The following is a 10,343-nucleotide window of genomic DNA, read 5'->3' as shown; positions in this document are numbered from 1 at the left end:
GGGGCGGCTTGACTGAGGTCCATCATTGAGGTGTGAGGCCCATCGCACACCAGCGTCTTCCAACTGAAACGCAGCATCAATCAATCTATCCATCTATCCATCTATCTATCTATCTATCTATCTATCTTTCTATCTATCTATCTGTTGTCAGTTATATTTTCATTCTGATAAAGGTCATACCTCTGGCTTTGGCCTTTGAAGTCTAAATGTTACCCTAAGGTCAAAGTGTTTGATCGTTATCGTCCCATCCTCCTCTCTGCAATGGAATATCAAAAGGGAAACAGAGAGATTAAACCACAACACTGAATCAGAGAGTAAAATTATACAGAGACAGGGCCAAATAAAGCAAGTAAAGAAAACCCTAAATGTGAAGCAATGAGTGCACTGTTGGTGAAAATACGAGAATGCGTCCAAAGTGTTTTACAAACATAGAAACTCTTTATTACAACAGTATCGCGCACTCAACCTTTAGCCATGTATTTTTCAAAACATTTGTATCATTGCAGTACAGTGGAAGTCATTCTTTTTATTTTAATCACAGCATAAAAAACAATCTCTGAACAGGTGAAAATCCTAACACAAACGTTCAGCATCATTCACAGTTTGGGATATTTAGACATGATGGATAGAAAATATCAAGCTCAACAAGCTCTCGATTTTGGATTGGCATCGTCACTCAAAAACGACCATTGGAAAAAAATATCTTAAAAACCCTGTATTCACATTAGAAAGAATCTGTCATTTCAACCAAACATTTCCACATTTAGTTTGTCATATTTATCCCGAAACAGTTTGTTTTGAAAATACGACTTTGTATCATCATCAAACTCAAGCTGAAAAACTTAGCAAAGTCTACACCTTCTAATATAAACCTCTTGAAAAATTCACACCTGCTCTAGCCTCCTCGCAACATTAGAAGTGGTCAGGAGTCACACTCGTCTTGAACTAAGCAGGACTGTACAACTTTTTTTCCTGCATGTGAGGTAAAAAAAAAACCCTGATGAGCAGAGTAGTGAAAAGAAATATAAGTGTATTCTCCTTTCAGGATAAGAAAAAAAAAGAAGACAGTTACTGCATACGTGTCAAAATACATCAGCCTTATTTGGATGAAATTCATAACAAATGCTCAAACTCTCTCATAAGAAGAAAAAGGGAGTTAAACACACAAATCAGAAATTATATAGTTTTACATTTAACAAATGTAAGAATCATATTTGAATGCAATGCTCTGATCAAGAGAATGCTGATTTTTTAAGATCTATGTCCAAATACACTGATAAACACGTCACATGGCAGAAAGCTGGGTGACCCCTTTAGATGAAAAGTCAACTTTAACTGAGTCACAACAGATCTGGATTGTTTTTTAGGAGGTAAAAAAAACAACAACAGTGTGTTATATGTTGAGTGTAGAATTTAGTGGCATCTAGCAGTGAGACTGAGGATTGCAACAAACAAAATACCCTTCGTCTACCCCTAAGAATATGAAAAAATGCCAAATAAAAAATAAATAAATAAATGTCTCAATAAATAAATAAATTGGTATGTCTTTTAATGCACCAAAAATGTATTTAAAAACTGATAGCACTGATAATTCATCAAATGTGACATTATTTGATATTTCTGTCTTAATTTGCAGTTGTACTAATTCAACAATTTATTTACTTTCCCATTTAAGTTTCAATTATATTAAAGCAGAAATATCAATATAAATCAGTCATGTTGACAACATTTTGAGAATTCTTTTTAAATCGCACATCTAGAGAGCTTGTAGAAGTTGCAGAATAAAGGTATCTTTTTTCCTTAAGACCATTCTAATGACTGTGTTTAAAATGTTGTCAGGTCCCAAATTAATGTTTTGCTTAGATCTATGTAAGAATTATGATGGTTAGTTCCAGCTTCAACCAAGGTTTTTTCCCAGCCAACAGTAACTGCTGTTGTCTGCCTGTCACGTGGTATCTGTGTTTCATCAGTGATCAGCAGTCAGTTTGTGGAAAAAACATAAAAATGTTTTTCTACAGTTCTACAGTATTCGCCCAGCATACTGCACTGTCTTAATGTTAGCTAGCTAGCTTTAGCAACTTGAGGGAGCAGATGCTTTGAACAAGCAGCAGTATTGTAACATGACTGCAATGGTAGGGGGGAGATGGAATAACACATTTAGTTGCTAATGTAATTAGTGACACCTTCAATCAATGCCTACATTTATTTTCAATTACATTTTTTGGGTAATTTCAGTCCATCATACCCTCTGGAGATATAAAGAGCTAAATCTAAGCTTACTTTTATGCGGTAAAACAACAATGAAAATATAATCATGAAAATCATATTCTGCCAGTAGATCCTCCCATCCTACAAACTGGACCTTTAAAACAAGCACCAAAGAGTGAGAAAAATATAATCAGATGGTTTTCTGTAAACAACTTGTTTATAATCGGATTGGCATCAGGGTTCAGAGTTGCATTCTCGCTGATGAAAGTCCAACTACCAATCAAAAGTGACAGTAGTGCTTTTCCCTCAATATATCCCCTAAATAATAATTTTGTGTGTTTTATTGCTGTCTTCTTTGACATGACTTCTCTTGCAGTAATTTACAAAACTCTTTTCAAAAAAATGATTGATTTGGCAGTTGCAAATACAGTGTCAGTTTGTATGTGGAACCATTTAATCTTCATTTCAGAATACCAAAGGCAATTTGGCTGACAGCGGAGCTTTGCTGCGCAAGAACACAGTCAGTCATCGAGAGGGAGCCAGTGTATTTCAGCATGTGTACCCTAATTTAATATTCTGAAAACATTAAACTCTGAAAACTATTCAGATACTTTTGTAGAATCAAATACATGGTTAACATTTTTTTTTTTTTTTTTCAAAAGGCTTCAACAAGTCACATCAATATTAATTCACTGAGTCATTAACTGTACAGAGCTGAGCGGTTGTGTGGAATTTTTTTAAATCTAGCAGTCAAGTCCCTGTTCACAAACAACTGCATGTAATACACATTATCATCTTGACTGTTGGAGGATGAAATCTGACGAGGCAAAGTGCAACGATTCGAAGAACATGTTTTCACCGAAGTAACTTCTGAAACAGTTTTTTATCTGAATGATCAAAATTATTTTTCAGGAAATGAAGAAAAACTTAATTGTCTGTATACATGTGGTTGTTTTTCACCTGTTCACTCTCAGTAAACTCTGAAGTGTCCTCTGCAATTTGTCCAGGGATACGAAAATCAATGGGGATGGGCTGTGCTTGCTCTGGTGGTTGAGATTGAGACACGGGGCAGCAGGCCTCCCCTTTAGGACTCGACGTACTGTGAGAGTTTTGTGGATCCAAGTTGCAGCCGGTGCCCTGAAGAAACTGGAGGAAATTCTCCTCTATGGATCCTTCACGACTGGGCAGTCTGTCCTCCATCTCGAGCCCTGCTCGACGAAACAGACAAGGCAGATGCTTGCCCAACTCCTCTCGGATCTGCCTGTTGAGACAACCGTAGAAGAAGGGATTGGAGGTGAAGCAGAAGTAGCCAATCCAGGTGACCACCTCCTCTAGAGAGGCTAATGTGGCTGGAGGGCTGGCAGCCAGTGCTGAATACAGGTGGAAAGTAAAGTAGGGCAGCCAGCAACAAAGGAACTGCCCACCTACTGCTGCCAACACCGCTGCAGCCTTTCCTCCCCCAAAGGGGCGCTGTGGAGTGGCTCTGCCTGTCCCAGTGCCCGTCCCAGAGCTGGTAACCATCGTGGAACGGCTGCTGAGGGATTCAGACCGCTGGCGACGAGGTGTGTCCATCCAGGTAGGCAGTGGCCCGTGGTGCATGGCTGCGACCCGAGCCACCTTGAACATATTGCAGTATACAACAAGAATGACCAGGAGTGGACACAGGAAATACACTAGAGTAAACAGGACCATGAAGGCCAAGCGGTTCGACCCTCCTGTCCAGTGTAAGGAGCAGCGCCTGTGACCCTGAGTAGGGGGAGATGGGACTGCCCCACCTTCTCCTCCCCCAACTGCACTACTCTCCAGAAGAGGAGTTCTTCCACCTTGCAGGAACCAAGCGAGCAGCGGTAGAGCAGACATAGCCAGGGCCTTGACCCATATCCCCACCAACACTGACGCTACCAGACCAACAGTCATCTTTACTTCATAACGCATCGGGTGTATGACGTAGTAGTAACGCTCCACATTGATGACGGAGATAGAGAGGATGGCAGCGCTAACCAGGCACACGCTGAGAAAGAGGTAGCTCCGGCACAAGGCCTCCCCAAAGAATGCTCGGCTCGAGAGCATGCCAAGGGGCATCAGCACCAGGGCTGCCAGCAGGTCCACCACGCATAGGTGGAAGACGAAGGCAAACTTGTGGAGCTGTGGGGCCTTGGCAATGACCGCCATGACAGCCACGTTACCCACCACAGCCAGCAGATCCATGAGCAGCATGGCCAGCAGGGCTAGCGACTGGGACAGAGCCCAGCCCTCAGGCAGAGACGAGGCAGACATGTTGGACATGAGCTGTGGAGGTGGCTGGGAGGAGTTCCACGTTGGCTCCATTGAAGGGTGGGATGAGGCAGGCGGGCAGGATCAGTCACAGGCCCATCACCCATCCTTCAAAGCCAGGAAGTACGGCCAGAAAACAGTGGCTTGAAAATGAGGTCAAAAGCTGCCTTGTGGTCGGGAGGATGATGGTGTGATCAGCAGGAGGGTCAGACGTTATGATTCCTGTCCATTTAGAGAGTCTTCATGTCTGCCGTCAGTCACAACCACCCTGAACACGAGACAGGGAGACAGATTAAAACAATGAGACACTTTATCTCTGAGTTACTTGAAGCAACCCTTCCAATAAGTTACTGAGTTTCACTTTTGCCCCTTCTACCATTATGTATCATAAGTTTTAAGAATTCTCATTAGCTTCTCAAATCTTACTTATAACAACTCTATTAACTCAATTAAGTATGCATCATTGAGACAGGTACATTTGGCATCTTTTTTGCAACATGCTGGGAAACTGAAGGGGTGAAATTAGTTGAACAACTTGAACAGATTATATTTTATAAACCTGCAACCAAGTCATGATATGGAAACACAAATAGAGGATTTCTAACCACCTTCTTTAATCTTTTTACTTACATCACGAGTGAAAAAATGGGTCACAGATAAATCCAGTCTGCTCCTTTCTGCAGGTGAAAAATACTTTTCAAGCACACATCCTGTCAATGCATAACTGCATGCTAATTTCCCAAAACCAATCCTATGTTGTAGGTTACAGCCCTTTTCCATTACGTCTACTCCTGCTGTGAGAGCCCATTGTTGAATATGTATACCCAGGGTCTAAACTGGTTGTGCACGGCTACTTATTCTGGATCGATGATAGGTCTCGCCAATGTGTGCCCAGGTCCGAGACTCGCTGCACTGCATGATTTTGCTTGGGTACACTACAGTAGCATTTGTGCCACTAAGGAAGCGCAGTAAGTATGAGTGAGTTTAGTGTTTCAGATGCAAAACGTGAAGGGTATCCATTGGCTTCGGAGTCTGCATATGAACCCTAACCCTTGCTATAAAAGGCAACCAACAGACATGGGTGGCTGCTGCTATGTATGTGTCAAATCCAGTTGCTTACCGCTGTGACTGCTCTATGCCACTGATTTAGCGAATGCCAGGGATGCTGTGCCTCCTGTCTACAGTGATGACAGAATGAATCAGGGTAAAATCTGAGCTCTAACCTCGGTCATCACATATGAATGACTGCCCTCAGTGAGCAACATCTCTAAATCACACATAGTGGTACTCCAAATTCAGTTGAACCCCCCTGCATGGTTTAGTCATGTCTTGCCGCCTACTCATTTATATATTAATCATTAATGTATTACACCCACTGTATGAAGCAGGGCCCACATTCTATATATCACATTACGATTTTGATTTATTCTTGCACTCAGCAGCACATAATCAGCAGATTAGAGGAAGAGGGTGAGAACAGGCGAGAAAATGTGAGGATCAGGGAGCGTGAGAGGGAGAAGCAGAGAGAGAGCAAGGCAGAGAGCATTGTGTACCTGAATCACAGTGTTTCCTGATGCAGCTGTCTGCTGCTTTTGGTCACTGAGGATGAAAACCTGGTGTAGCTCCCACTGCTGAGGTACACAGTGGACATCAATCACTGTGCCTTGTGGATGCTGTTGAGGCACTTCCCACCACACAAGCCCGTCTCTCTTCCCATCCCTTGATGTGCCTCGTGCATCCTCCTCCCCGGCTGACTTCGGCTGTGTGCAGCAGAGGTTTTTCTCAAGCGATGCTGATGTAAATGCTTGCAAAGACACCAGCTCACTCTCTGGTTTCCCCCTCCACTCACACACAGTGACTGCAGAGATGGAGCAGGAGGCAGTGAAACAGGACCAGAGCTGCTGCCTCCACAGGGTCCTAGTGTCCTGACGGTAATGTCAGCTTCAGAAAACAGGAACTGAACATGATGGAAGTAGGGTAATGTTATGTTGTCTGTGTTGTTATCAGCATTGTAAACAGATTAGATCTGGTATTATATAGTTGAAACTTGACAGACTGGAAGAAGAAATGCAAACTCGTTCTATGTGCTGTTTGGCTGGTATTGAAAATGAATATAATTATTTTTTCTCTTGCCCTTTTTATGGGGAAGTGTGATGAACCTTGCTCATCAAAGTAAAAACAGATATTGAGATTAAGTTGGCTATTTAACCTAGAAACCTAGAGAAAGCATTGGAGATGAGGAAAAGAAGGTTGTTGGATAATCATCAGAAAATGTATTTTCACTGTACAGTTGATTTGATATTTTTGTCCTTGAATGGGTTTTTTTCCTGTAAGAAATTATTTATACTGAATTTGTTTATGTTTAAAATAAACCAAACTAAACTGTAGCTAACCTACCTACCTGGTATTTTAACAGTAGCCTGGGCTCACTATGTTAGTCCAACACTTCTCCAAAACTAGTAATCATTTCCACAGGAAACAAGATGGAAGAGAGGGAGTGACACGCAGCAAAGAGCCCCAGGCCGGGGAACGGGACACCTGCTCTACCAGCTGAGCAAAATGGCACCCCTAACTTCATGATAATTCATTGTACAAGATTCCACCACAGGTTCAACATTTCTGGGCTAATTTTAGCAGTTTAGCATCCTATATTACATTTGTGTCACCTAATATCCCATACAGAGGTTTAATATTTGACATACATGCCTCTGTATCAAGAGTGATGCTGCTATATATAATACCTATAAGGCTATATCTGATTGTTACATAAATATATCATTGGATATTTGGATATATGAAGATAAAGGTTTAAAACATATATGAAATACCCACATAAAATGTGTCTGTGTACACATACTAAAAGTATAGATATGATGACATTTGTCATAGACATGTACATATATGTATGAACAAATATTGTATGTATATATCATATACATAAAACAAAAGGTTATATGTAAATATAATTACATATGTGACATTTTTGCCTAAGTATGGAATTTACTTACATAAACATACAAATTTGTTTGGGCTGGACATATGTCAATAAATATAAATGTTTCATTCTGGTTTGATATATGGTTGGTACATAGTATGTACACATATATCTAGAAATAGCTAAGTTGTCTCTACATTTTTCACCACCTGACAAATTACTCTCTGGTAAACAGCCTAAGAAGTGTTACAGCCCAGTAAACTTGATAAGCATGGCTGCAAGCTTTGTAGCTCCTTGAGTGCAAATGCTTTAACGCTCAACATGCTATCTCCAAGTGACCTTGGTGTGTTAACTCTCACAACAGGTATGCGCACAAAGCATGATCACCTACCTCCCCCTCATATCGAATCCATTATCTCTTGCTCCTCTCACAGTTTATTTATTTTTGTCAGTCAGTAATGATTCAGGTAGTAATTTCATGGGCCAATGTGCTCTCCAGTACAAGATTTAGTGAGACAGTGAGGCATTGATTAGGCCAGGCCTCAGCCTCTACTATCCCAGCTTCTCAAACTGGGGCTCCTGTTGCCACGGTGATCTTTTTCATATACAGTCCATCTCATTGCTCCGTCTGGAGGACAATGAAATCTGGGCCATAATGGGTAAGGCCACTCTACTGAAGGAGCAAGCATGGAGCTGCTTGGATCGAGGTGTTTTTCATTTTGCATTTGTAAGGTTCTCCATGATAACACACATAACATTTGCATTTCATGGCAATCATGAAAAAGCATGTTATAATTTGCTGCACCTCTCAGGAACTGATTGATTAATCTAGATCACTAATAGCCTTATTATCATTATGCCACTGGTTAAGTCCCTTTGAGTGCTGAGGTCCTCTCGTTGAAACCTTATACAGTATGTTTTTTTAGCCTATATATCTAGTATTTATTATAGCATTTAATTAAACGGCAACTATGGTGAAGGACACTTGTTCTCATATTGGGAGGTAATGAACTATTCGAGTTTATTTCACAGAATATAATGTTACTTTTCTTTTTACATATTTCTGCACAATAGGGTTGCTAGTCTATGAACAAAAAATGACTCAGCATGAATTTGGAAGTCAATTGATAGTTTGAGCCATTATTCAAGGAAAAATGACCAGACCCCTAGCTGCACAGCTAACTGAGCTAATTAGCAGCAGCAGTTAGCAGTTTCCCCTTCAAACATCACATATCACAGTAATAGACAACCGTTACCACATTTTGTAGTCAGATACCTGTATTATTTATGTACGCCTATTAGTAACCTATGATCTTTCAATGATGTTTAAACCTGAGTGACTGCAGCTTAATATCATCTTGTAGTGTAAAATAACCATAGTTAGTAGATAGTGGTCAGTATAAAATAACCACAGTTAGTAAATAGTGACTAATGGTAACTGATAATGTTATAATGATAAAAGTAAGAAACAAAGGGTAACAAGTGTGAAAGAGTTGCTGAAACATACTACTGGGCACCAGCTGACTGAAAAGTGCATCTACTGTTTGAAGCTGCTATAGTCAGATGATGTCAAGTGTGAAAATGTAACCACAAATCTAAGAATAACATCATATAACCAAATATGTAACACTTTCATTATATTTAAAAATGCAGTGCCAAGAGTGGTCAGATATAATGGGATATATCAAGGAGGGGAGTGAATTATCAAAAACCTGAAGGCCTCAAGGCCAGAGTTTCTAAGAGCCGGTGATAGCGGCACAGAGCAAGCCCCAATGTAAAAAAACAAAGCGAGGCGAGGTGCAACTGGTCGACATGCAGTTCTGCACGTACGCCAATCTCCGCGCAAGCGCAGAAGGTAATACGGGGTTTTTCCACTAGAGGTACGGGGATTTTCCATAAGAAATATGGTATTTTTCCATCGAGAAATAACAGTGTCAGCAGAAATTAAGCAGAATAATGATTGGTTGAGGCCATGTGGTCCGAACGGACACACCCACTTTTCTGTGTTTAAAAGAGGATGTTCGGGGCTTTGAGCCTCGGGTCAGTTTGGTTTTTTCACGGATTTTGTCTGTGTCTGATCCCGTTCTTTTTTGCCGGCAAATAAAGTCCTACTGCACTCAGCCTTGAAGACTCCTGGTGACTTTTTGATCTTTGAAATCTTTTGGACCAACCGAGAAAAGAGAAGTCTTTTACGACATTTTGGCGACCACGAAGGGACTGGATTCGAGCTAACTAAGAGGGTCTGCCTTAAGGGTCGGAGGATCAACTTGCATTCCAGCACCAAGGCCACCAAAAAGTCAAAGGTAAGCAGAGCCTTTAATATCTGCCAATTTGAGTTGGTGACTGAATGCAGGTGTGATTTCCACCCAAAGGTAAAGCCCATAAGCTCACCAGTTTCGAACCTAATCAGAATACTAAAATTAACAACTGAAAATACATCACCAAAGGAGAGAGTCAAGACTGGGTGCACTTTCTGTATTGTGTGTCTTGTATGTCACTGTGTTCATGTTTGTATGTCTGTAAGAGGGCATTACTAAATGGCGCGGAATAAGAATGAATGATACAGAGTATTGGGATAGAGTAATATTAAATGTCTGTGTTTCATGTTGGCTCGCTGCAACCGGGGTGTTTGCGGGAGGATTGATTTGGATGACAATTAAAGCACAGAAGCTATCTAACTAGGAGGATAAGGCCAGAGCTAAACAAGGTCAGCTGTTGCAGCTGTGTGAAGGTAATGAGCAGGCCGTGTGTAAGACAGAGAAAGAAGGGAGAAACCGTGATCTGAGGAGTGCGTGTGTGTAACCGGAGCGTAGTGATATTAAAGGTTAAAGCCGTTGGCCCGAATTTTGGAGAAAAGTGTTTTTGAAATAAGATTGTGATCGAGGCGGGTGTGTGAAAGACGAAAAAGAAAAGGAAAGAGCCCTGA

At 41.1% G+C, this 10,343-nt stretch overlaps 1 protein-coding gene across 1 annotated transcript; it reads right to left on the bottom strand.

The window, feature by feature from the left end:
- Positions 1 to 416: 416 nt before the first annotated feature.
- On the bottom strand, positions 417 to 6,370 carry LOC115582567 (G-protein coupled receptor 61-like). The gene is made up of 2 exons (XM_030418581.1): positions 6,036 to 6,370; positions 417 to 4,750 (listed from the first exon to the last, which is right to left on the bottom strand). The coding sequence occupies exon 2, from the start codon at positions 4,534 to 4,536 to the stop codon at positions 3,136 to 3,138; it is 1,401 nt and encodes a 466-aa protein (XP_030274441.1). The 5' UTR covers positions 4,537 to 4,750; positions 6,036 to 6,370; the 3' UTR covers positions 417 to 3,135.
- Between the last annotated feature and the right edge of the window lie 3,973 nt (positions 6,371 to 10,343).

This window comes from Sparus aurata, chromosome 6 (assembly GCF_900880675.1).
Source record: "Sparus aurata chromosome 6, fSpaAur1.1, whole genome shotgun sequence".
In the NCBI taxonomy this organism is placed as follows: domain Eukaryota; kingdom Metazoa; phylum Chordata; class Actinopteri; order Spariformes; family Sparidae; genus Sparus; species Sparus aurata.
The sequence above is the reverse complement of the archived record's forward strand: the minus strand, read 5'-3'. Positions and strand labels throughout refer to the sequence as shown.

Bases quoted from the DNA above. Each gene is read 5' to 3' on its own strand.
- LOC115582567 (XM_030418581.1), bottom strand. From the start codon at position 4,536: ATGGAGCCAACGTGGAACTCCTCCCAGCCACCTCCACAGCTCATGTCC.